This window comes from Triticum aestivum, chromosome 5B, assembly GCF_018294505.1.
Source record: "Triticum aestivum cultivar Chinese Spring chromosome 5B, IWGSC CS RefSeq v2.1, whole genome shotgun sequence".
In the NCBI taxonomy this organism is placed as follows: Eukaryota; Viridiplantae; Streptophyta; class Magnoliopsida; order Poales; family Poaceae; genus Triticum; species Triticum aestivum.
The window spans coordinates 181,794,288-181,821,646 of NC_057807.1; the positions used below are offsets into that span (position 1 = coordinate 181,794,288).

Consider the following 27,359-nt stretch of genomic DNA (forward strand, 5'->3'; position numbering starts at 1 on the left):
GGCACGGCCGGCTAGCAGCTGCGATGAGCGCATCAGCAGGCAGCAATAAAGCAGCAGGAGCAGCGGCAGTGACGACGCTAGGCAGCAGTAGAGCAAGCAGCGACAGGCAGCATGCAGGCGGTCGAAGCAGCAGCAAGCAGCAGACAGCAGAAGCAACGCGCGCGCATGCAGTCGAGCACGGCGCGGCCGGCAGGCATGGGCCACGGCGAGCAACGGTGCGGCGTGGCCAGACGAAGGTGGGCGCGGTGCGGGCGGCGAGCAGCGAACGAGCGTACGCAGTAGTAGTAACAGTAACGCAGCAGCGGTAGCAGTGGAGGTGGCCGGAGCAAGATACGATGAGGAACAACGGCAACCGGAGTTCTATGGGGAACGATGGCTACAGGCATGGATCGAGCCAGGGAAGAGCGGGAATCAGGTGAGGACCTCACAGCGATGTCTTAGGCGAGCTCGAGAAGGCCGGGGGTGGAGCGAGGGCGCCGAATTTGTCGATGGCGTCGCGGTGGCCGGAGGTTGAAGACGACGTCGAACCCTGCGATCCAGGGGCTCCCGGCTCCAACTGGTGGACATAGTCGAAAGAGTGGATGTTGGTGACGCTCGTGGGCGAGGTGCCTGGGCGCGGGGAGCTCGATGGGCTCGTGGACGCGGAGGCCATGGCGATGCAGGTTCGGCCAAGGGATGCGGGGACGAAAGCGGCACGGGAAAGGGGGGAAAAGGAGAGCTAGGGTTCGTCAACACGTCGAGGAGGGTCTTATAGACCGTCGGGGAGCCACGGATGCACGGCGCGTGGACGATCCGTCCATGGACGCACGAGCAACGGCCAGCACCCCACTGATGAACAGGGGTTGAAGATGGGAGCTGGTGGGCTGGGCCTCCACTATTGACATAGAGCCCATCCGCATAGTAGTTAGGTTTCTTCTCCTTTTCCCTTTTTTTACATTTCTGCTTTGTTTTTCTCTCAATGTTTTGCATTTAATTAGAGCATCAATTGGCTTTTGTAAAATGTGCCACTTGCCACATTAAATACTTTGCAATATTTCGTACTGCCATAAAAAGGTTTGGTGGGCATTTGAATTCATTTGGATTTTGCATAAATGCAAATGGATTAAAGGGTTGCTTTGGGCACTATTTTAAATAGGTTAGGGGCATTTTAATATTTCAATTAATATTGGTTCATTCAATACAATTAGTTAGTGAATTTTTGCAATCGAGCAAACATTTTTGTTTTACCGTTTGAAGAAATAATTATTTGACTTTATTTTAAATTGAATTTGGGTTGAAATATTTCTTAATTATTTTTCTTAGGGCATAATGATGATGACTTGGCATCATTAGTGTGGAATAATTGTAGCATGATTCTCGGGGTGTTACACGGGCCTCTAGACCCGTCACGCGGTACAAGCTCGTGTGCACGGGCTAAGCCGCCAGCTCTTTGAATACCCCATGTGCACGGGCTCCATTTACCTATGCACACGCAGCTGCCTGCATGCAGCTATTGAACTTTGCCCATTTATTGTCATTTCTCCCCTACTTACCCCCTCATGCCTTAGACATATATATACCCTCCTTCCTCCTCCATTTAGGGATAGCTAAGATTAGATCTAGACATTAGAGCTTAGCTCATGTATCTCCCCTTGTGGGACTCCTCTTGAGAGAGAAGACTCCATTGGAGTGCAAAACCTCCACTTATGGAGAAGGATTCCCCAAGTGAATCATTGAGACCTTCTAAGGGAGAACGATTCCCCAAGTGAATCATCCAGACTCGTCTCTCCTGGAGATTTGGATGGACTACCTTGTATCTTTATTTCCCTTGTTGTCTTTGGATCTTGGTGCACCTCTTGTATTGCTTGTGATTTGAGTAGTTGGAGTGAATCTAGTCCAGTAGTGTTTTCCCATGTGATTTCTCCATGTTTTCCCCTCGTGTTCTTCGTGTTCCTTCTCGGATCCATCTCCGGGTCATGAACATCGGGCCACCTAGGGTTTTTTCCTACATCATGAATTAGACGACACCTTCGTCTACTTAATGTTCGGATAATACTGGTTCATGTACAAAACAAAGCAATGAACCTTGATATCATGTTGAATGTACAAGGACAGACTGCTTGATTACCAGCCTACTTTTTCCAGCTTCACTAAAGGTTGACTGAACAATAATAAATTGTAGGGGCATATCCCTAAAAAATGATTTGGAGCCGTGGCTCGAGGCAGCCTTTTAAGGAACTTTGAAAATGTTAATTTTGTATACCAAAAAAATTCTGAATATTTTTGTATATGTAAATGCATGTGTAGAATGTAGAAAACAGTCCAAGAACTTATGTGCCTCTCAAAGACGCACCGATCCAACATTACTTTCTTTCTGAAACAAGGAAAAATAAAAGGGTATGTTGAGAGTTTGTGTTATCGTTTGGGTGTGAAAAATGTGTGTACTGTTTCTATTTCAGGCAAAGGAGGTGGTTTAGCCGTTTTTTGGGATGACATTTATACTCTGGAGTTGAACAAATATGGAGATCATTTTTTTGACATGTACATCTACAATGGGGATGGCACTAAGTGCAGAAGTACTTTTGTGTTTGGGGAATCAACGGTACATTATGTGGGATCTACTTAGGCGAATTAAACCGCTTGGGTCTGAGCCGTGGTTTATGGCTGGAGATTTTAATGAGGCAATGTGTCAGAATGAGCATTTTTCTCGGAATAAGCGTTCTCGCAAACTTTTGGCTAATTTTCGGGAGATCTTGTCTGAATGTAATTTATTCGATTTAGGTTTCCATGGAGTTCCTTGGACTTATAATAATAAGCACGTGGGCAATAAAAATGTGAAGGTGCGAGTTGATAGAGCGGTGGCGTGCCCTCAGTGGTCCTCTATTTTTCCTGACTGCAAGGTTTCACATATTATCGGTTCCAGGTCAGATCATTGCCCTATTCTTATTGAATTGTTGGGTCCACCTCATTCTGGTACACTTGTTAAACATTTGAAATATGAAGTGTACTGGGAGAGAGAGGATGTGGTGTTGAAAGATCAAACTGAATCATGTTGGAATAATAGTTTGCCTGTCAGTGATCTGGGGGGTGTGGAAACAACTTGGACAAGCTGATGAAGTCTGTTCATGGGTGGAGTAAGGTTCGTATTGGATATCTGCCTAGAAATCTTGAATCTACTCGTAAAAGATTAAATATTCTTTTTAAAAGAAACGATCATAGTGCAATTGTGGAGAGGAAGAAAATCCTCAGAGAGATGGATGAGCTTTTGATTAAGGAAGAAATCATGTGGAAGCAGAGATCATGTTTGGACAAAATGAAATGAAGGGATAGGGATACAAAAAAAATTCATCGGAAGGCCACTTGGAGAGCTAAGAAGAACAATATTTGCTATCAGAAGAAGCGATGGGTCCCTTACAAATGATTTGGAGGAAATTAAAGGTATCACAGACTCATTTTTTAGGGATCTTTAGTCTTGCGACTCTAGTGAATCTATCATATTGTTCCGCTTGTGAAACCTTTGGTGAATGAGAAAATGAATGAAGATCTCTGCAAACATTTCTCTAAACAAGAAATTAGCGATGCTCTCTTCCAAATTGGGTAGTTAAAGGCCGCGGGGCTAGATGGGTTTCCAGCTGGATTTTTTCAGAGCAACCGGGGTTTGCTCAAGGAAGATATTGTTTGTGTTGCCAGCAATTCTTTATTTCTGGAAATATGTTGGAGGATACTAATGATACAACGATTATTCTTATTCCTAAAGTAAAGTATCCTCGGTCGATAAAGTATTTTTGACCTATTTATTAGCCTATGTAATGTCATATACAAAATTATCTCCAAGTGCCTTGTTAATAGACTGAGACCTCTGCTGGATGGTATGATTTCTCCTACCCAAAGTGCTTTTAGCCCTGGAATATTAATTGCTGATAATGCTCTTATCGCTTTTGAATGTATGCACTCATTGAATACGTTGAGAGATTCTTGGGGTGAATATTGTGCATATAAGTTGGATCTCACTTCCCCGCAAAAAAAAAGTTGGATCTCACTAAAGCATATGACCGTGTGGATTCGAAATTCCTGGAAAATATGCTTCGAACGTATGGTTTTGCTCCAATCTAGATCAAGTGGATTATGACTTGTGTTACTTCAATGAAATTCTCTCTTCGTTTAATGGCCAGCTGCTATATTCCTTTCATCCTTCTCGTGGTCTGCGGCAAGGGGATCCATTATCGCCATACATATTCCTCTTTGTGGCCGAGGCCCTCTCGTTGTTACTTAATGATGCATCGGCAAGAGGGGCTATCCAAGATTTTCGGTTGAACAGACATGCTCCAGGTAAATGGAGAGAGGAGGCTCTGGAATATTATTTGGAAGGCTAATGTTCCTCAGAAAATTAAAATTTTTGCTTGGTGGACTGCCTCTAACAATCTAGCTGTACAAGTTAAGAGAGTAAAACACCACTAAGATATCCTAGGTACGTGCTCAATCCGTGGTGTCGAAGATGAGTCTATTTTCCATGCTTTGGTCTAATTGCCCTAAGGCCTATGCATTGCGCATGGTGTTGGGGGAGGTTTGAAAATTACTGGCTGAAGAGATCTTAAAATACTCGGGGCAGAACTGGTTTCTTATTTTATTGGATCAGTTAAGTTCGCTTGTGCACAAGTAAACTACATTCATGTTCTGGAGAGCTTGACACTTGAGGAATGACTTGATCTTTGATAAAGGGAAGGAATCTATCTCGGTCTCGATGAGTTTTGTTCAAAATTATTGGGCTTCATTCTCGTCTTGTCATGCAAACATGTTGATTGAGGTCAGTAGAAAAAGGTAAGGAAGTGGTCGATGGGGTACAACCCATTAATAATGAGAGGAATTGTGTTTCTTGCAGCTTCCACATCAAAATTCTTCAAGATTAATGTTGATGCAAGTTTTGCGGAGGCCCTTAGCGTTGCGAGCATGGGTGTAGTTGTCAGAAATCATATTGAAGAAGTTATCATTTCTTCTTAGGATTATATTGGTGCTTGCTTCAGCTTCTTGGGATTATATTGGTGCTTGCTTCAGCGTTGAGGAAGCGGAACTTAAAGCGGCCCTCTCTAGCCTTTATATCGGTTTCACTCTTCACAAACCCATAATTTTGAAAAGTGACTGTTCTTTTGTGGCTCTCTTTCTTGCACAGGTCACGCGTGGTTAATCTAAAGAAAGAAACATTGGGTATCTTCAAGATGATGAATTTAAAAGATCTCCAAGATTAACATGAAGGCTAATATATGATGGCGCATGAGATTGCGAAGTTCAGTTTTCATAATAGGTCTGATGGTACTTTTATTAATAGTGTTCTGTCCAGTGTGGCAAATGTTGTAACGAATGATTGTATGAATGTTTTAACTATTTAATATATGGTGGGGTTTAAGAAAAAGGTTATTTTTTGGTTTCTTTGAACCACAAATTTCTCTGTGTATTGTCTAATGAAATTTTTAGACATGTAGAGAACACCGTTAAAAAAAACATGTAGAAAACATCTATATGTAGCTGTAGAAATGAAATAGTTTTATCAAAACATCTAAAAAAAATCTGTTCTTTGAAAAGATCTAGCACACGATGTTCTATCTTTTTCATGATGAGTCATATGCTTGTGACAAAAAAGACATTTTTTTTACTTACGATTGACAGGCTTTTCCAATTGTTGAAAATTCTAGGCTCGCCCAGTGGCCAAATTCCATTAACTGGAACCGGAAGCATCCTTGTAAAAAATACTAGAGCAATAAAATGCAGGAGTGTCTCACAAAAGCTTCAATATGTTAGTGACTCCTCCCCACAAGTAATCTCCTCCACTCAATACAACAAATAAATTCATCATTCATGTGTAAATGAAAATCGTTAGTTTATTATTAGTACATTATTATCATCTGTTGATTTTGTAATATTAGTAGTGCATCGCTAGTGTAGTTTTTGCTTACTTTGTTTAAACATTTGCTTTTTAAATTGATTAGGAATACATGCACGCTAACTAGTAATATAAAATTGTAAACGCAGAACAGTTGAGATGAAAAGGTGGGCTTGAGTGACGCAACAATTGTGTACGAACCGTCAAGTGCTCTACAATATAAAGGGGCAGCAGTGTCATGTATCGAAACCTGTTTAGTTTCTACGAATCCCGGCGGCTATGCACCCAACTTCATGCAACTTCGTTGCTGACTTGCAATCCAGATCTCTATCGTCAACATGAAAACTCTGCAACTTTCAGCTGCGCTATTTTACAAGTGGAAGTGTTATTCCAAGCATCATGGCGACCACAGAAAAAAAATCGGCCCTGCTTGCTAGACCGTGTAGTTTCCTGAAGTGAGGTATTGAGCAGAGAGAGGTGGCCCTGCTGCGGATACAGGATGACCAAAATTAAAAGGGTGATTGTACATGCAAGCTGGCCCAAACTTGCAGACTCCATAGCGTTCATAGTATGTGCACACGGGCTGATCCTGCAAATCCAGAGGCCAGATCAGACGCAACAAATACAAACCTACAAAATTAATATAACAATGTTGCCCAAAAAAGAAAAAATAAGCTATAACTATGAAATTCAGAATTAACATGCTCCACTAAATGTCAAAATCATATTTTCTGTCCTTCCGAAACTACATCAAAATATCACAGATTTCTCATCTTTATCTAAACATAACAAGGCCATGTATCATGCAAGGTGTTTAGAACAGTGCTTGTGAAAACAAACCGGGTTTTTCTTAGGCACCGATCCTTGTTTGTATATCACAGATGCTCTATAGGAACAAGCACTAGTCTAGTGATTAAGCAAAAACTGGTTTATTTTTACAAGCACCTTGCATTGTATTGTCTAACACAACTTAATAAAACAAAAAGAACGAACCAAACAACTTACAGGTCTGAGTGGCAAGCCGAGTGGACTAAGAGCTCCGGCTGTTGGTGGAGGCACAAGTGACCTTGGATGGTGATACTTACACTTGGCCTTGAATTTACAGAACCCACTTTTAACAAAATGTTGACATTCAGGTTGGCCAGGTCTCTCTGGGTATTCATCAGAGGGCAGTTCTTGATGTCCCGGTACATCTGCTCCCCTGTACATAGGATGATTCACAGGAGGAGCTGGAAAATGATGAAAAGAGATTCCAGGAGGGTAATATGGACCTAATGGAACCTGAAAAATACAATTTGAACATTAACTAGATACATTAAGATAAGGTCTCAACATTAAACATATAGATTGGCAAATTGGACATGGTAAATTTTTTTTAATTCATCAGTTCTCACAATACAGTAAGATGATGTATGACGGTGCCAGCGTGAAAGAAGAGTTTTAATGTCACAAACAGTACCGATAGTCCGATACAAAGGTCTGTAAGTCTGCTAAATGTTACGTTTTCTAAACTCAAGCGAAAAGCAACCTGCAACAGTCGCCAATATCACCTGTTGAGATTTACATGGCAACATGTAGAGGCCACCCCTACCACTATCCTTTCAAAAAAGAGACTACATAAAAACCACTTGAGTGGAAGGAACATTTTCAAATGAATATAAACATATTTACCTGATGGCACCCACTCCATTCTGGAGATGGATACATTCCCCGAGGTGGAATCATTCCCGCACTGTATGAGGATGCTGGAGCTAAAAAAGGAGCACAGTGCTCATTCAATGCCCTTCGGTCAGCAGGCCATACTGGAACATTCAGCTGAGAAGATGCTTGAACATTTTGTTGTGGAATATCGCCATTCTCATGCTCCAACATTGGATCTCTTGAAACCACATTAGTAGGATCCGGATGGTGAAATCTGCAGTTGGTGGCAAATTTGCAGCTCCCAATGCGCATATAGTATGGACACTCTTTTCCTCCCTGCAAGATCATAAACACCACATTTGCATGAAATATCCAATTTAAGAAACAGCAGCGTTGGTATAACTTTAACTTATCTACAGTAGGTTCAACCATGCAAGCATTTTGGTTTTGGCACCAGATCACCATGAAATTCTGAGATATGTGAGGAGCTCACACAGATTATCCGGAATTTTCGGTGAGGTGATGAGGTCAATGAGAGGAGAACCCACTTGATGACCTGGGAAAGAATTGCTAGATCGAAGTTGCATGGTGGTGTTAGAGTTATATTTATGGTGGCCTTTGGCCTTTTGCATTCTGGCCTTTGGCCTCCCCCTGTACAAGTATATTTGTTGGCTTTTGCCTCCTGACAATACCAAGTTGCTATTCTTCTAACATGGTAACAGGTCCAGGTTTAGAGTCTCCACCGCACGTTGCAACTCATGCTATTCAGATCGATTTTTTTTCGATCTTCTATTGATTTCTAGATCGATTTCCGGCGTCTTCCGCCGGCTGCCTGTACATCGTTGACCTCCCGGCTGCGTCCGACCACCGGCTGCATGTACATCTCCGGCCTTCTCCGCCCGCGTCTGACAGTCGCCGGCCTTCTGCTCGCCGTGCCGGCCACCGGTTCATCTCTGTCTTCCCGGCCTTCCTGGCCACTTGTGCATCTCCGGCCACAACTGACGGCCGCAACCTGTGCATCTCTGGCCGGAGGGTGCCCGAGGTGCCCGCCGCCAGGCCTTTGGCTCAGTTCCATCTGTAAGCACATCCGCCGCCGGCCCCATCGACGCGGGCGTCCTCTGCTGTAGCGGTGTGTGCCTTGTCCTCATCAGATTGAATACGTGCAGTTGATCTGCTTCGAACCGGCTCAGCTCCTGTGGTTCAGCTCGGCTCCTGTGCCTCGGCTCGGTTCAGTTCAGTTTCTGTGACTCTGGCTCAACTCTTGTTCAGCTCGTTCGGCTGTTGACCTATTCTCACGGCTATATACGTGCGTATCCGCGTGGATTGGTAGCTGCTGCGCCCACATGAGTCGATCAATATACTCCCTCCTTCCATCTATATAAGGCCTAATGCGTTTTTCGAGGCTAACTTTGACCAAATATTAGAGCAATAATATATGACATGCAACTTACACAAAGCATACCGTTAAATTCGTGTGTGAAAGGAGCTTTCAATGATATAATTTTTACATTATGCATGTCATGTACTATTAATCTTGTCAATAGTCAAAGGCGGTCTTAAAAAACGAATTAGGCCCTATATAGATGGAAGGAGGGAGTACATGATTGGGGTTCTGGTGGGCTGCCATGCTATTCGGCAGATTGGTCAACTTCTGGCGTTTGTTCGGCTGTTGAACCCAAGCTTGATTGTTGTGTTGTTGCCCTAAAAAAACAAGCATCTGCCATGGTGTCTCTCGCCCTCTCTAGTGATTTTTAACGGTGTTTTCGGTGTTCCCTACACTGACCAAGTCTCGCACATGTGCCTTTCCTCGGTGCTTGGTGCTCGTCCGTCTGCGTCGTCGTCCCTGAGGTGACTTCTGCCGATGCTCTTGTGGCTTCCGCGTTCGGCGGCACCTCTACGTTGACTCCTCTCGCGGCTTACGCCGGCGGTTGTGACTATTCTTCGTCGACTCCTCTCGCGCCTTCCGCCCGTGGTTATGGCCACTCTAGTCGACTCCTCTAGCGGCTTTTGCATGTGGTTATGGCCACCCTACGTCGACTCGTTTGATGGCTTCCGCACGTGATGATGGTCGTTCTATATTGACTCCTATGGAGGCGGCCGTACCTGGTGGTGGTCGCTCTATGTCGACTCCCCCGGTGATGACTCCCCCGGTGGCTTTCACATGTCGCTCGACGTCGACTTGCTGCTCTCCGTCAACTCTTCACGCGGCTTCCATGGGTAGTGGCGTCCGCTCTTCGCCGGCGAGTGTTTCTACCTCAACTTCTTCAGCTGTGTCGCTGTCTACGCATGAGATTGCACAACTCCGCTGCCTGCTTGAAGCTTGGATTTTGCTCTGACGGGATCTGCATGTTCTGTGACTGACTTTTCTGGCACTGAGAGACCACCTTCTCCTCATTCAGATACATCCTCATGGATTTTTGATACAGTAGCATCTTTTCATGACTTATGATTCTTCCACTTTGACCTCCGTTCGACCTGTCGAATCTCCTGTTCATGTTCTTACTGCTGATGGTACTCACCTCCTTATCGCTAGTCAAGGCACTCTTAGCACATCTTCCTTTCATATTCCCTTTGTTGCTCATGTTCCTCGACTTAGCATAACGCTCTTTTCAGGTAGTCTGATTGTTGACTCTAGTTGTAGGGTCAATCTCGACTCTACTTCATGTTCTGTTTAGGATCGTCGCACGGGCGCTCTGCTTGGTGCTGGCCCTGACGCCATGATGGTCTCTAGGAGCTTGACTGGCTTCGTCTTCCCTCTGATGCCACCTTGACAGTCGTGTGACCCCTGTTGCTACATCTGCTAGCTCTTTTCAGCAGTAGCAAGCATTGTCACCTTCTTGAGACGACGTGTGCGATGATGATCACTGCCTCTCTTCCGCCTCACTTTTGGGCTGAGGCTATTTCCACTTCCACATATCTCGTCAAAATTCAGCTATCTGTTGCTCTGTAGGGTGGTATTCCTTTCGAGCGTCTTTCTAACCATTCTCCTGATTATTCGGCACTTCGTTTGTTTGGTTGTGTTTGCTATGTTCTTCTTGCCCCACGTGAACGCACCAAACTGACCGCTCAGTATGTTGAGTGTGTCTTTCTAGGATACAGCAATGAGCATAAGGGTTATCGGTGTTGGGATCCTGTCGGTCATCAGATGAGTATTTCCCGGGATGTGGCTTTTGATAGTCTTGTCCTTTCTACCCGCGTCCATCCTCCTTGACCTTTTTTGTGGAGGACATATCTTTTCTCACATTTCCCGATACACCTCCCTCCGTGCGCCATATTTCTACCCCTCCTCCCGCTGTCACAGATCCGCCGTCGTCCTCTCCCACAATTTCTTCTTCCTTGCCGCATGAATCTCCGCCTTCACCGATGCCTTCCTCGTCTTCACCTTCGTCACCAATGACTTCCCCGTCTCCACCATCACCTCCGGCGATTGCTCCTCTTCCCTCGTTCCCTTTCCATTACACTCATCGTCCACATGTTGTGGATATGTCCACTGATGCGCCATCTACTTTTGGTGTGTCATCTTCCTCCTCTCAGCTGACTTATGGTCTTCGTTCTCAGCCTTGCCCACCCCTGACTGATATTCTCCTTCTCGCTATGGTCTTTCGGCTGTTCTTGAGCCGACTTCTTATCAAGATGTTGTTCATCCTGAATGGCAGTTTGCGATGGCAAAGCAGATTGCTCCCCTTTAGCGCACCGGCACGTGGAATCTGGTTTCTCCTCCTCCCCATGTTCGTCCCATGACTTGTAAGTGGGTCTATAAGATTAAGACTCGCTCGGGTGGTTCTCTTGAGCGTTATAAAGCTCGTCTTGTGGCTCGTGGCTTTCAGCAGGAGCATGGTCGTGATTACGATGAGACTTTTGCTCCTGTGGCCCATATGACCACTATCCACACACTTCTCGCCGTGGCCTCTCTCCGCCACCGGTCTGTGTCTCAGCTTGATGTTAAGAATGCCTTTCTTAATGGTGAGTTGCGTGAGTTAGTTTATATGCAGCCACCACCTGGGTATTCAGTTCCTGATGGCATGGTTTGCCGTCTTCATCGCTCTCTCTATGGCTTTAAGCAAGCCCCCCGCGCTTGGTTTGAGTATTTTGCCTCAGTGGTCACTGCAGATGGTTTTTCGCCCAGTGCTCATGATACAACGCTATTTGTCCACCTTTCTACTCGTGGTCGCACTCTTCTTCTTCTATATGTTGATGACATGATTATCACTAGCGATGATCTTGAGTACATTGCCTCTGTCAAGGCCCGTCTCAGTGAGCAGTTTTCTATGACTGATCTTGGTCCTCTTCATTACTTTCTTGGGATTGAGATTTCCTCCACTTCTAATGGCTTTTTTATTTCCCAAGAAAAGTATATCTAGGATCTTCTTGCTCGTGCGGCTCTTAGTGATGAGCACACTGTTGAGACTCCTATGGAGCTTAATGTTCACCTTCGTGCTTCCGATGGTCAGCCCTTGTCTAATCCGACTCGTTATCGTCATCTTGTTGGGAGTCTTGTCTATCTCGTTGTCACTCGCCCGGATATTTCCTATCCTGTCCATATCCTTGGTCAGTTTGTTTCTTCTCCCATTTCGGTTCACTATATTCACCTTCTTCGTGTTCTACGATATCTTCGTGCACGATCTCTCACCGTCTCTTCTTTCCTCATTACAGCTACAGGCCTATTCAGATGCTTCCTGGGCTAGTGATCCTTCAGATCGCCATTCACTTTCTGCTTACTGTGTCTTTCTTGGTGGTTCTCTCGTTGCCTGGAAGACAAAGAAACAGACTACGGTTTCCCGTTCGAGTGCAGAGGCTGAGTTGCAAGCTATGGCTCTTCTCACGGTGGAAGTGACTTGGTTACGCTGGTTACTTGAGGATTTTGGTGGTACTTGTTGTGTTAAGGAAAGAAACAAATCGATGGCGGGTGGGGTGATCGAGGATATCAAACTTATCATCCACAACCTACCAGACTACAAAGGATCTAAGATGAACAAGGTTTGTAATTGATAGGAATATGCAACTTGTATTCCCAGGTGGCCATAGGCCAGTATATATACATGTACAGGTGTGGAATATATCCAGGAAACCCCTTATACAATAGGGTAAATACGAAAAGGTTACATGGCTATATATATATAACTCTAACACCCCCCCCCCCCTCAAACTCATGGTGGATTAACAACACTGAGTTTGGAGAGATAGAAGCCATGCTGCGCTCTAGTCTGGGCCTTCGTCAGAAAATCCGCCAACTGTAACTCGAAAGGCACATATTGAAGAGCAATAACCTGATCCTGCACACCAGCGCGCACATAGAAAGCATCAACACCAATATGCTTGGTGAGCTCATGCTTCACAGGATCGCGCGCAATGCTAATAGCACCTGTACTGTCAGACAAGAGCGGAGTAGGTGTAGTAACAGAAACACCAAAATCTTGAAGTAACCACCGTATCCAAGTCACCTCTGCCGTCAAAAGAACCATAGCTCGTAGCTCAGCCTCTGCACTCGAACGGGAAACTGCAGTCTGTTTCTTCGTCTTCCAGGCAATGAGAGAACCACCAAGAAAAACACAGTAAGCAGAAAGTGAACGGCGATCGGAGGGATCACTAGCCCACGTAGCATCCGAATAGGCCTGAAGCTGTAAAGAACTGGAGCGAGGAAAGAATAGACGGTGAGAGATCATGCCCCGAAGATATCGAAGAACACGAAGGAGGTGACTATAGTGGACCGAAGTGGGAGCGGAGACAAACTGACTCAGAATATGAACCGGATAAGAGATATCCGGACGATTGACAGCTAGATAGATAAGACTCCCAACAAGATGACGATAACGCGTCAGGTCAGGCAAGGGGTCACCATCAGTATCACGGAGGTGAACATTGAGCTCCATGGGAGTCTCAACAATGCGCTCATCAGAAAGAGCAGCACGAACAAGAAGATCCTGTATATACTTTTCCTGGGATATAAAAAAGCCATCAGAGGTAGAAGAGACTTCAATCCCAAGAAAGTAGCGAAGAGGTCCAAGATCGGACATAAGAAACTGCTCACTAAGACGGGCCTTTACAAAGGCAATATACTCGGGGTCATCACCAGTGATGATCATGTCATCAACATAGAGAAGAAGAGTCCGACCACGAGGAGAAAGGTGGACAAACAATGCTGGATCATGAGCACTCGCTGAAAAACCAGCGGCAGTCACCACAGAGGCAAAACGCTCAAACCAGGCGCGGGGAGCTTGCTTAAGGCCATAGAGAGAGCGACAAAGACGACATACCATGCCATCAGGAACAGAATACCCAGGTGGTGGCTGCATGTATACCTCCTCACGCAGCTCACCGTTAAGAAAGGCATTCTTAACATCAAGCTGAGATACAGACCAGTGGCGTGCAAAGGCCATGGCAAGAAGTGTGCGGATAGTGGTCATATGGGCCACAGGAGCAAATGTCTCGTCATAATCACGACCATGCTCCTGCTGAAAACCCCGAGCCACAAGACGAGCTTTGTAATGCTCAAGAGAACCATCGGAGAGAGTCTTAACCTTGTAGACCCACTTACAAGTGATGGGACGGACACCAGGAGGAAGAGAAACAAGATCCCATGTACCAGTGCGTTCAAGAGCAGCAATCTCCTCTGCCATCGCAAACTGCCATTCAGGATGAACAACAGCCTCACGATAAGAAGTCGGCTCAAGAACAACAGCACCAGCGGTTGAAAAACCAAGGCGATTAACAAGCGGAAGCGGACGAGGATGCAAGCCATAGGTAGGCTAAGACGAGGAGGACGGCACGTCAGCAGACACATCCACATTACATGAACGACGAGTGTAATACTGAGGCAAAGATGGAAGAATACGAGGAGGAATAGCCGAGGTAGAATCAGGAGGTGGAGACGAAGAAATCACCGGGGAGGAAGGTGCAGAATCTGGTGACATGCGAGGCGAGGGAACCGTCGGAGATGGTGGCGGCAAATCGGCAAGAGGTGGAGAAGGAGAGGGAGCAGGACGAAGAGACAAGGGCTCAACTGGAGTGATAGGTGTGTCGGGAAAAGTGAGGAAAGAGATATCCTCCACAGAGAAGGTCGAGGCAGATGGACGCGGGTAGAAGGGACGAGACTCATCAAAACTCACATCCCGAGAAATACGCATCCGACGACCGATAGGATCCCAACAACGATAGCCCTTATGCTCATCACTATAGCCTAAGAAAACACACTCAACAGACTGAGCGGTCAGTTTGGTGCGTTCGCAAGGGGCAAGAAGAACATAGCAAACACAACCAAACAAGCGAAGCGTCGAATAATCAGGAGAACGATCAAAGAGACACTCGAAAGGAACACCACCCTGGAGAGCAGCGGACGGCTGAAGGTTGATGAGATAGGTGGAGGTGAATATAGCCTCGGCCCAAAAATGAGGTGGAAGAGAAGCGGCGATCATCAACGCACAAGTTGTCTCAAGGTGGCGGTGCTTTTGCTCAGCCACGCCATTCTGAGCATGAGCACCAGGACAAGAGAACTGAGGAAGAGTGCCCTGCTCAGCAAGAACACCACGCAACATCTTGGAAATATACTCGCCAACGGAGTCAGCACAGAACACACGAATAGGTGAAGAGAACTGAGTGTGAACCATGGCAGCAAAACGCTTATAGATGGAAAGAACCTCACTGCGGGAAGTCATAAAATAAAGCCAAGTGTAACGAGAGAAATCATCAATGAAAATAATATAGTATCGATGGCCCCCTTTCGAAGCGAAGGGAGCCGGACCCCATACATCAGAATGGACTAAATCAAAAGGACGTTGAGACACCGACTCACTAGTAGGGTAAGGTAACTGAATCTGTTTTCCTAGTCTACATCCCTGACACTCTAAAGAGACATCTCCTGAGACAGACCCCAGAAGACCTCGACGAACTAATGACGACAAGCGAGACCCACAAAGATGACCAAGTCGATGATGCCACTGCTGGAAGGAGCCGGTAGCTGAAACGACAGAAGCGGATGGACTGGCGATAGTGGTGGCAGCGGAAGGAACATGAAGCCAGTCGCTCCCAAAGACCCTGAGAGTCATGGCGGCGAGGGCCAGCCCCAACCAAAGTGTGCGTTCGATGATCCTGAACAGAACAAGAGTCAACGTCAAGGATGACGCGACAACCAGAATCAGTAAGTTGACCGGCAGAAAAAAGATTCATGGTAAGTCGAGGAACATGAGCAACATCAGGAACAGAGTAAGAAGGTGTGGTAAGATTGCCTCGACTGGCAACAGAAAGAGGAGTACCATCAGCAGTGAGTACATGAATAGGAAAATCAAGCGATTTAAGAGAGGACAAATTGAAAGAATGAAAGACATATGAAAAGAAGCTCCGGAGTCCAGAACCCACGAGGATGTACCTGACTGTGTAGAGGGTGGTTGCTCAGTGCGGGAAGCATCAGTCACAGAACCTGCAGTACCCGTCGAAGGAGAACCTGAAGCGGCAAGCAGACGCTTAAGTCGCAGAATATCCTGCTCAGTCAAGGCGGTGGCTGAAGATGTCGAAGTAGAGGAAGTCCCTGAAGCTGATGATCGCGCCTTACGCAAGTGTTTCTTCTTCTGGAAGCACTGAGACTCAACATGACCATCCATCTTGCAGTAGCCACGGTGAGGACAAGACCGACCCTAGCCGCCCGTAGGAGTAGGCAAGAGCGGCGGAGCACTCGAGTGGGAAGGAGTCGGTGCAGCATGCATAGCAGGAACTCGAGTAGCGAGCACAGAGGGAACCTCAAGTAAACCAGCGCCACGGAGGCGAGTCTCCTCAGCACGGATCTCAGAAAGCGCCTCCATGAGGGAGATACGACCACGAGCAAACAACTGAGAGCGCCGGGGCTCAAACTCCTTACGGAGTCGAGACAAGAACTCGTAGACACGGTGAAACTCCAAATCAGCCCGCACAGCCTGGCAACACTGACAAGTACGACAACCAACAGTGCGGAGAGAATCAAGTTGACGCCAGATAGCAGAACTCTGTGCATAGAACTCATCAACAGTGGAGTCACCCTGCTGAAGAGCATGCTCCTGACGAACCACAGACAGGTATAAGGCATCACTAGAGGGCTGATAGCGCTGGCGAAGCCGAGTCCACATCTCAAAGACAGTAGAGAGGCCGAGAAACTCAGAGGCAAACTGAGGCAGAACACTAACAGTGAGAACAGCGGCGGCACGAGCATCATCATCAAGCCACTGAGTGTAAGCAGACAGAGCTGCATGATAAGTCTGAAATGCGTCCTCATAGGTCTGAACCTGCTCATCATAAGCAAGAACGGCAGCGTCATCAGCCAGCTTAGCTGCATCCTTCGCAGCCTGATCAGCATCGACAGCAAGAGCCGGTGGCGTCGGTGTAGGAGCCACAGGAGGACCTGGACACAGCGGACTGGGGACCTCGCCAGAAAGAACGCCCTAGAGACGAAGGCCACGCATGTGAATGCGCATGAAGCCGACAAACTCAATGTAGTTGGTACCATCAAAAATCATCGGACAGCGAGGAACAGCAACATAGCCGAAGGACAGAGACATCACGCCTGTTTTTTTTTTACAGATGATCAAGAGCCTCAATCTGCATCAACGGAGGGATCAGACCGAAGGACGATCAGGAGTCTCGATCGGGACCTGGCGGCTGGATCGAGGGCAGTTGGGACCCGGCTACAGCAGCAATGGAACCTGGCGGCTGGGTCACGAGAAGAAACAGTTGGCTGGAGCGTGGGTGGGACCTAGCGTTGATGTAGATCGGAAGCAGAGGCGGGAGTCTCGAACGGGACCGTCTCTGCTTGATCTGGGCAGGGAAATCGATCGATCAGGGGCGACGGCGGGAGTCTTCGATCGGGGGTGGCGGCTATCAGGCGGCAGCGGCCTCACGAGAGAGAGGCGGATGAGGGCCGATCGGGGGTGGGAGGGAGAAAAACCAATAGCAGCCTGAGGATGTGGCCACCACGGAGAGTCAGCGCAGCCAAGGATGGAGGCGTCGCGACGGAGGTGGATCAACAGCACGAGTTGCGCGTGCTATAAAATTGACCTAGCTCTAATACCATGATAGGAATATTGCAACTTGTATTCCCAGGTGGCCATAGGCCAGTATATATACATGTACAGGTGTGGAATATATGCAGACTGCAGGAAACCCCTTATACAATAGGGTAAATACGAAAAGGTTACATGGCTATATATATATATAACTCTAACAGTAATAGGGCTGTCCATGAGCTTGCTCAGTTTGGGCTTAATGTCGAGTACAAGGTTTTTGCAGGGCTGCGATCCGACCTGCATGTCAGAGATAGCCCAACCTTTCTTTTATTGCTTAATTAATGGAAGTTCTTTATTTTTGTAAACATGCAATTCTGGGGAAAAAATTGAGTTCATATTGTGTTGTAGTATCCTTTATAGTTTTAACCTCAAAAGCAAATTGATACAAGTGAAACAAAAAAAGAGAAGTTCTATATGGATTAGCTTTTGTCCCTTGTTCTTTAGTACACCATTTATCAAAGGGAAACTTCTGCCTGTAGTATTCTTTAAAGTTTCAAACCCAAAAGCAAAGTGATATAGGTGAAACAAAAAAGAGAAGTTCTATGTGGATTAGCTTTCGTCCCTTTTCCATTTAGTACACCATTTATCAAAGGGAAACTTCTGCCTGCAGTATTCTTTAAAGTTTCAACCCCAAAAGGCAAACTGATACAGGGGAAACAAAAAAGATAAGTTCTATCTGGATGTTTTTGTCCCTTGTCCACTTAGTACACCATTTACCAAAGGGAAACTTCTGTCATATCCGTACCTTCCAACATTTCAAGTCATTGATATGCACACCCCTAAGATCAAAAGTATCTCTAGAGCATGAAAACATTAAAAAAAACTCACCAAAACAACATAATGTGAGTCAAACGGACCCAGGGATACAAGTTGAAGAAATGAATGTAACTTACTGGACGAAGTGGAAGACCTAGAAAGTTCAGCTCAACCTTTGCAACTTCTGTTTTCCTTTCTTTCCCTTCGTAATGTAGGTATCTGCAAGATTCCCCAAATTTGCATCCTCCGGGCGTTGAGTAATACTGCGTTAATTTAAGTTTAAAAAATGATCTGAGGGGCTCATCCAAACCATAAATATGCACAATATATTCGTATTTGGGAAGCCTAACTCCCAAACAAGATGTGAGTTAGTGGAATCACTGGGCTCACACTCCTACCTACAAATTCGAGATAGATCAACACAGCTATTCTTTAACAAGCGCAAAGGTCCAACTGTTACCAGATTGTACCAATGCTAGCTACTTCTGAGCTGTATTGGTTAAGGTAGGTTCATGTAGCCTATAAATAGGCATGTATGCCATCTTTGTAAGGAAAGCTTGTAGTGCATCAATAAGAGGGCTTTGGCTCCGTGAGGCAGCAAGTCACCAAAACAGCCTGTGTACTTGTGCATGTTGTGAGAAACAACAGAGGAGCTGGGTGATTCAGCTCCAACGGAGACGGGGGCTGAGTGATTCAGCTAAGCTTCACTGCTAGTAGTGGTTCTGTGGACCATATCTCAGGAAGTGGAGGAATTGGGTGATTCAATTCCAACAGATTGGATTTCTCTACTCAATGTGGATATCATTCGAATTTAATTAAACCTAACCATCGGAGAAAATATTCATGATTAACAAACTGGCTGAAGGATCAGAAACAAACCTTACATTCCTCCTGAGCACTACCTTCTGAAACAGTTTCCTTTCTTTTCTCTTTAGCAACCTTCAGAATCTCAACGGGTTAGAAACAGAAGACAAATGATCAAAATATAAATCAAAGGCTTCAAAACTAGATAGATCATCAAAGGTTATCAGTATATAGTTTTATATCATGAACGGGGAGAAAATTTTGTGCCAGCATGAATTTATTTTATCAAGTTATTAGTGTAAACTCTTGATAACTACATTAGTTCAGTAGCACAAACTCATGAACTAACATACATGGGTAAACCGAGACCTCGGATAAATGTATAAGATGGAGAAATGTCTGACATAAATGACAGCAATATACAACACTAAAGATACATGTTAAAAAAGGATTATGGCCTCTGAAGTGGGACTATCAAGCAAGTACTGCAGGGCGTCTACTTATAATGCAAAAACTTGTAAACCTTTTGTTCTGTCTCTTTAAACTTCTTCAAATAGAATCCTTTTTCAGTCTCATCAGCAATCTGCCAAGAAAATGGATGAGGGTTTTCAATTCCTTCCGTTACATTTATTAAGCAAACTCAGGCATTAGTGTGCATGATAATATCCAAGATAGATGCACGTATCAACCTTAAGTTGCATTGCCTCCATTCTTCCCTTCTTCGCATCAATTACATGTAACAAGAAAAACAGAAGTAAGAAATAATAAAGGCAGACATACTTTCAAACCCCAAATACTTCAGATAACTGTGCTTGCTGATTCACTTGTCAACTACATGTACAGTGCTAATGATGTTCCTACTAAATCTACCCAATAGAGAGAGATAAGACATGTTATACACTACATAGAATGCTGAAAGCCAATGCTGATTGCTGCCCTCATGTGATGTCCTGTTAAGGTTTCTTAAGTTAGATGTATTCTCCTTGTCAACAAAGCCCTACATAAAGATTCTACAACTCTGTGAAATAGAGCAAAAGAAAAAAAAAACTATGCACTGTTCATGAAATAAATAACCCCAAACTTGATAATTCAAGCTGTTCGATTCATGATCCTAGGGAACAATGATCAAAAAGATCAAACAAGTCAACATTCACAACCACTTATGAAGGGTTCCTTGAGAAGTTAAGGATTATTATTAGTTCTTTCTCAAATTGGCACAAATAGGAATGGTAGCATCCTTTCCTTTCCAATGCCCACATATTGTGGAAGCACACCTTTGCGGTTGCTTCTGTTAGGAAATATACTCACGGTCATCGCCAGTGATGATCATGTCATCAACATATTGAAGAAGGGTCCGACCATGAGCAGAAAGGTGGACAAACAACGCAGGATCATGAACACTCGCTGAAAAAACAGCTGCAGTCATTATAGAGGCAAAACGATCAAACCAGGCACGAGGGGCTTGCTTAAGGCCATAGAGAGAGCAACAAAGACGGCAAACCATGACGTCCGGAACAGAATACCAAGGTGGTGACTGCATGTAAACCTCCTCACGCAGCTCACCATTAAGAAAGGCATTCTTAACATCAAGCTGAGAGACAGACCAGTGTGAACAGAGGCCACAGCAAGAAATGTGCAAACAATGGTCATATGGGCCACAGGAGCAAAAGTCTCATGGTAATCATGATCATGCTCCTGCTGAAAGCCACAAGCCATAAGACGAGCTTTGCAACACTCAAGGGAACCATCGGAGCAAATCTTAACCTTGTAGACCCACTTACAAGTAATGGGACAGCACACGGGGAGGAAGAGAAACAAGATCCCACGTGTCAGTGCGCTCAAGAGCAGCAAGCTCCTCTGCCGTCGCAAGCTGCCATTCGAGATGAACAACAGCATCACGATAAGTAGGCTCAAGAACAGCAGCACCAGTGCTTGAAAAACCAAGGTGATCAACAGGCGGAAGCGGACGAGGACGCATGCCAGAAGTAGGCTAAGAGGAAGATGGCACATCAAAACTAGTTGGTGCATCAGTAGACGCATCCACAACACGTGGACCTGTTTACCAAGCCGGCAACCCTGACAGTCTAAAGACACATAGCCGGAGACTGATCCAAGAAGACCATGTCGAACTAAGGCTGAGAGACGAGAGCCACACAAGTGACCAGCATGGAGAGACTGGCGGCGGTGGCAGTGGATGTGGTGAAGCCAGTCAAGGATGCCGAGGGCCAACACCAAGGAGAGCACCGGTGTGACAGTACAGAATAGAACATGAGTCAAAGTCGAGAATGACCCGACAACCAGAGTCAACAATCTGACCACCAGAAAGAAGCTGCATGGCAAGTCGAGGAATATGAGCAACATCAGGAACATGAAAAGACGAAGTGCTAAGAATGCCTGCCTCGGCCATTAATCAGGAGGGAGGTACCATCAGCAGTAAGAACATGAACAGGAGAATCAAGAGGTCCAATAGAGGACATGGTGGATGAATCATGAGTCATATGAAAAGATACTCCAGTATCAAGAATCCACGGAGATGTGCCTGCCTGTGTAGAAGGCTAGAAGGGTCAGTAGCAGAACCAGCGAAACCTGACGATGAAGAACCGAAAGATGCAGCAAGCAGGTATCGAAGTCGCGTGATCTCCTGCTAAGTCAGGGGCTCAATTGAAGAGGTCGACATAGATGCACCCGGCAATGGAGAGCCATAGGTAATCAGCAAGTCGCGAAGTCGCACAATCTCCTGCTCAATGAAGGACACGTGAAGAAGTCAACGCAGCAACACCGAAAGAGGAGCGGTCGTGGTGACCTATGGAAGCCACTAGATGAGGCGATGTAACATGACTAGTATCGTTTGCAGAAGCCGGTGGAGAAGACGAGGTTGCATCCATACAAGCACCAACTGTCAAGGGATGGCACGGGTGCAAAGCGTAGTCGCTGGAGCGGTATGCACCAACACCGCCGGTGAAAGTCGCGAGAGGAGTCAGTGTAGAGCGACAATCCCCATGTGCGGAGGTCGCAAGACGAGTCGCTGAAGAGCGACCAACACAGCCTGCGGAAGACTTCAAAGGGAACAGCATCACAGCGGACAAGCACCAAGCACCAAGAGACGCCGTAGGGGCGAGAGACAGGATCAGTGTAAGGAACACCGTCAAAAATGAGCTGGCAACAAGGGAGAGAAATCGTGCTCGACAACCTAGAAACTTTTTTTACCAAATTAGCCAAATCATCTGACCAACACAGGAGCGCCAGCTGCTCATCGCTTGAATGAGATCGAAGGAAGGCCAGGAGGCGGGCAGCCTGTCACGAGCCGACCTAATCAGACAGTGAGCGAACAGCAATGTGCGGACGGGCGTGCGGGTCAACATGCAAACGAGCAGCCAGATCAAGCAGCGGGCTGCTTCGCAGGGATGGATCAACGCGCGGGTGGGAAGATTGGATCGGCGTTGGGGCAGACCTACGAGGCAGAGCCGCCAGCCGACAGCTGATGGGTGAAGAAGCGGGCCAGTGGGGCAGCAGGCCACCTGCGTGGGATATTCAGCAGTGGCAGCAGGATGGAAGTAGAAGCACACGGACTGCAGCAGGTATGCAGCGGGCAACCTGCGCGGGGTATGCAGGGCGTTGACCTGCAGGCACAGCACAGTCACGAGATGACCAGCAATGAGGTGGAGGAGGAGCAGCAGCTCAATAAGAGGCACGTGGGTGGAGAAGACAGGGACGGCCGGCGAGAGAAGGCAGCAGTGACGCGAGATGAGATTGGATCTGGAGAGCACAAGTTGCGTGTGCCAGAGAAAAAAACGAGGCTCTGATACCATGTTAGGAAATATGCAACTTGTATTTCCAAGTGGCCATAGGCCAGTATATATACATGTACATGTGCAATACAATATGCAGAAAATCCCATAGAGAACAGGGAAAATACAAGGGGGTACATGGCTAAATATATATAACTCTAAGAGCTTCAAGCTAGTCAAACTCATTATGTTCCTTTTGGAACACAACAGGATTGGTCAGAAAAGTAAACCACATAGGATAGCGATAGTGTGGAATTGTAGTTGACCAATCATTTTTTTTATTTCAAATAGTCTTCAATCCTTCAAAACAATAGACAGTTCACAATGACTTCTAGAAAAAAAAGTAAATAAGACTCACCAACAAATCGACTTCAGCTGAAATATTTGGAACAGGATCTTCATATTCTTCTTTAGGAGTCTACAGCAAAGTTTGACAGAAAACTGAAACACAAATCGAAGAGTACCCAAAGAATCATAAATGAAAAAAAAATCCTCCATCTTGAAATTGACAGTTGAACACACTAATATGCTTCAACATCAATTGTTTGAAATATCCACAGAAACGATCATACGTAATCATTCAAACCATATAAACTCAACCTACAACGTGATCATTTCAAGCTTCTAAGACCTACCATATTTTCTAGAGTAATTTAATTAAATCATCTGCATGCATCATCAGCAATTAAAGCAGAAAAGGTGGATAAGCTGACGGTGGACATTCAGTTTATGTGATTACTTAAGTTCAGTTTATCCGGATTTTTTTAATTTCGATTTGTGTAAAATGACAACCAAAATAATCCTAACAAAAATGAAAACCAAATCTTGTAATCCAAAATTTGTCGGTTCGCTTTGTTCGGTTAACCGAGAAACCGAAGTCCATGTGCACCATCAATAGATGCAACATGCCATGAGCAGCCTCATAGCCAATTGTCATTTACTCTGTAACATAGCTCCCAACTTTAGCATAAAATTTATATACTGGGCAGCCCCAGTGCATGTAGCTCCCGCTTGCGCAGGGTCTGGGGAAGGGTCCGACCACTTTGGGTCTATTGTACGCAGCCTTTCCCTACATTTCTGCAAGAGGCTGTTTCCAGGACTTGAACCCGTGACCTCATGGTCACAAGGCAGCAGCTTTACCACTGCGCCAAGGCTCCCTGATCAAAAAAAAATTGAGAATATTTATTGGCCAATACCGCTAAATCAAGATATACTACCGAAACTGAGAAGCTTTCATTTGATAACCATTATACTGTACATAGAACTGAATTAATTAAGCGCAATGTAAGCCATAAGTTAATTACTTTCAATTTCTATGCACTAGTAGTCTAGTGCTTGCATGAATCAAGATGTATTTTCTGGAGGAGTACACTAGCCATCGACTTAGATTACATTGCGGTGTTAGGTAGAGTTAGTCATGGACTCATTGTGGTGTTACCTACTTGCAAGCTTCAAGCAGCAGGGGTACTTCTTTTAATATTGTGCGAGCGGCTGGTCGGAGTTGTAACCATCGTGAAACTAATGGTGACCAACGAGAATTCACCGGTGTGCGCCAGTTGGCCGGAGGGTGACTGTTTGATCGCCTCACCTCCTAGGGCTGGAGACAGCGCCGTCTGGTAGCTACTACGTTTTGTGGAAAGTGGAAACTGCCAACCCAGATTGTGTATGTGCCAACTGGGACGATTCACCTCGTATGAAGTAATCATATGACTGACGGCCCGGCGTATGTTGTATGGGGCTTGCTACCCCCGAGGGATGAAGCGGTCACATGTAGTACAGGTAATTCGGCGTTTACGGTTTCTCTGCACTGGAAACCAACAAACAACCGAATGTTAGGAAAGCAACTTAACTTTATTGAAGGCCCAAGGGGCATATATATATTACACATGACTTGAGGTGAAAGGAAACTAAACATAGACTAATAAGGACTCCTAGACCAATACTAATACTCCTTAACAACCCCCCCCCCCCCTCAAATGCAAAGCGTATGCAATAGCATTGCATTTGAAGAAGTGTAATACTAAAAAAAATGATAATCCAAATCCGCGTAGTGTCGTCGTAGCATGAAGAGTCTTCAAAACCTGTCGAGTCGCCAAAGGGGATAACGAAGAGATGGCACATCAGAGGAAGACACCGCATCAATAGAAGACACGAGAAAAGTATCAAGAGAGGATGGGTTGTCGGAAGAAGATGGCACATCAAGAGAAGAAGCATTGCTTAAAGAATCATGGCCCATGAAAACCGGCGGCGAAGAAGCTCGGCGGCAAGAGATAATAGGCTTATAGGTCAACAATGCAAAGAGAGGCCACATAAATCCTACAGAGGACAATGACCAGAAAAAAAAAGGCTGGCGGACAAAGCTATTGTGGACTTGCATGGCATGAGAAACACGAAATGTCAACGGATTTGGTGGACGCAGCGAAAATTATAGAATACTAGGAAGCTCGAAAGCACACACTAGATTAGGGATGATGGCAGCGGAAGAACATCGAAAGCCAAAAGTAGCAGAGTAGCAGCAGTCCAAGTGCTCACGTACACAACCAACGGGATCATTACGTGTACAGAATCAGACCTAATTGGAAATAGCAGCACTAGCTAGCTGCAGTAGGAAGAGCAGCACACGAGCAGTTGCACCCGTGAGCAGCAACAGTAGGCTCGAGGTGCAGAAGCAGCCCTTGACGCCCAACTCGTGAAGGAAGCAGACGGGCAGGACGGGGCCAGTGGACTGACGGGGAGTTGGACCAGCAAATCGGCCACCTTGGACGGGATCCACGAGCGGCAAGGCCACCCAACAAGCTTCAGCAGCAGAACAAATAGGTGGCGGCGGGACTGACCGGAGTGCGTGCGAGCGTGCTGGGCTGCATCTGCGCCAGCTTTTATCACGCACGCCGATGTGGGAGATGGCCAAGCTTGGGCCCGACCAGGGGCACAGTTGTTTGTGGCAGCGCCATGGGTTGTGACGGCGCCATGGTTGTGACGCTGCAGGTAGCGCACGTCTTGAGAGGGAGCGGCGGCGGCACATGTCCTTGGCTGACTCAATCTGGCGTCGATGGCGGCAGTAGCATGAGATCGATCCAGAAGAGATCGATCGAAAGAAGAAGATCGGAAAAAAAATCGATCATCGGGCGAGTTGCGGCGCCGGAGGGGACCTAAACCTAGGCTCTGATACCATGTTACAAAAGCAACTTGACTTTATTCAAGGCCCAAGGGGCATATATATATTACACATGACTTGAGGTGCAAGGAAACTAAACATAGACTAATACGGACTCCTAGACCAATACTAATACTCCTTAACACCGAACACCAAGCAGTGGCCAGGTTTTAAACCAAACCGAAACATCGAAACATGATTTAACTCACAGTTCGGTTAGAATGGTTCGGTTCAGTCTCGGTTTTTGGTTGGAAAATGCCCATCCCTAAGCAAACTATACATACTGAGAAAAAAGGGAAAATATACCAAGCTAAGTGACAATTGTTTATAGTTGTATAAAGGGCAGCCCGGTGCATGTAGCTCCCGCTTGCGCAGGGTCCGGGGAAGGGTCCGACCACTTTGGGTCTATTGTACGCAGCCTTTCCCTACATTTCTGCAAGAGGCTGTTTCCAGGACTTGAACCCGTGACCTAATGGACACAAGGCAGCAGCTTTACCACTACAATTGTATATAGTTGTAAACTGTATAGTTCATACAGTAAAAAAACCTTATGTAGTTATAATATCATTATATGGTATGGTGAATATCAGATGCATGGCAAAGACCCCTCATTGGTTTGGGGCACACCATGTAACGTTACAAAGCCTTAATTTCCCCTTATATATAATGAGATGTAACATGTGTTGTTCCTATTGAATTCATGCTCCGGCCAACTCATCCAAAAGTCCGAACTGTGGAGGGAGGCGGGCAGTATATTTCAACACTCCCCCTCACGTCTAGACTTTTTAGTCCTTAGACGTGGGATTGATGTAGGCCGCAGAATCATTTTATTTTAATACTGCGTTGGCAGGGTCTCTTGACTATTACTATAATTTGTGGTCAAGATTTTGCAAATTCCCCAATACATGCTTAGCAAGGCACAACATTGTGTGAGTTCGTTGTGTTGGTTATCTTTTGTTGGTTGAAGGCATCAATTGCTGGTCAAATGCGTTGGCCCGTATCTCTTGATTAATCAATAATCATAATGACTCCAATGTGCCTATCTTTATAGAGGGCTCTCCTAACAATTCAAGATAATACAATGAACTTCACAAGATTTTTCATAGGAATATCATGAATTCATAATATGATGTGCCTATCTATTTAATTTTAGAAACAAAAAGCATCATGTGCAAGAACTGAAGGCCAAAACCTTCATTAATTAAGAATAATAAGCCAGTAGAGTCATTCATCCAGGCTAAGAACTTTGTCAAGTGATTTGTGGCTTGGGTGCTTAGAAACTGTGCTAAGTTTTTACTACATGTATCAACCAAGAAGGATACAATCTCAATAACATA

At 45.7% G+C, this 27,359-nt stretch overlaps 1 protein-coding gene across 4 annotated transcripts in view; it reads right to left on the bottom strand.

The window, feature by feature from the left end:
• Nucleotides 1-6,008: 6,008 nt before the first annotated feature.
• LOC123110962 (zinc finger CCCH domain-containing protein 65) overlaps nt 6,009-27,359 on the bottom strand; it is a 23,759-nt gene continuing 2,408 nt past the window's right edge. Inside the window, exons 3-10 of one of the 4 annotated variants that reach the window (XM_044531620.1) lie at nt 23,227-23,286; nt 19,770-19,796; nt 19,604-19,663; nt 19,156-19,215; nt 18,414-18,539; nt 7,526-7,831; nt 6,860-7,135; nt 6,009-6,443 (exon numbers count right to left, since the gene is read on the bottom strand). In XM_044531620.1, coding sequence (XP_044387555.1) covers nt 6,288-6,443; nt 6,860-7,135; nt 7,526-7,831; nt 18,414-18,539; nt 19,156-19,215; nt 19,604-19,663; nt 19,770-19,796; nt 23,227-23,286 — 1,071 coding nt within the window. In that variant the 3' untranslated portion in view covers nt 6,009-6,287. Of the gene's footprint in view, nt 6,444-6,859; nt 7,136-7,525; nt 7,832-18,413; nt 18,540-19,155; nt 19,216-19,603; nt 19,664-19,769; nt 19,800-23,226; nt 23,287-27,359 lie in introns of all 4 variants that reach the window. The other 3 variants (XM_044531619.1, XM_044531622.1, XM_044531621.1) reach the window with 3 other exon arrangements.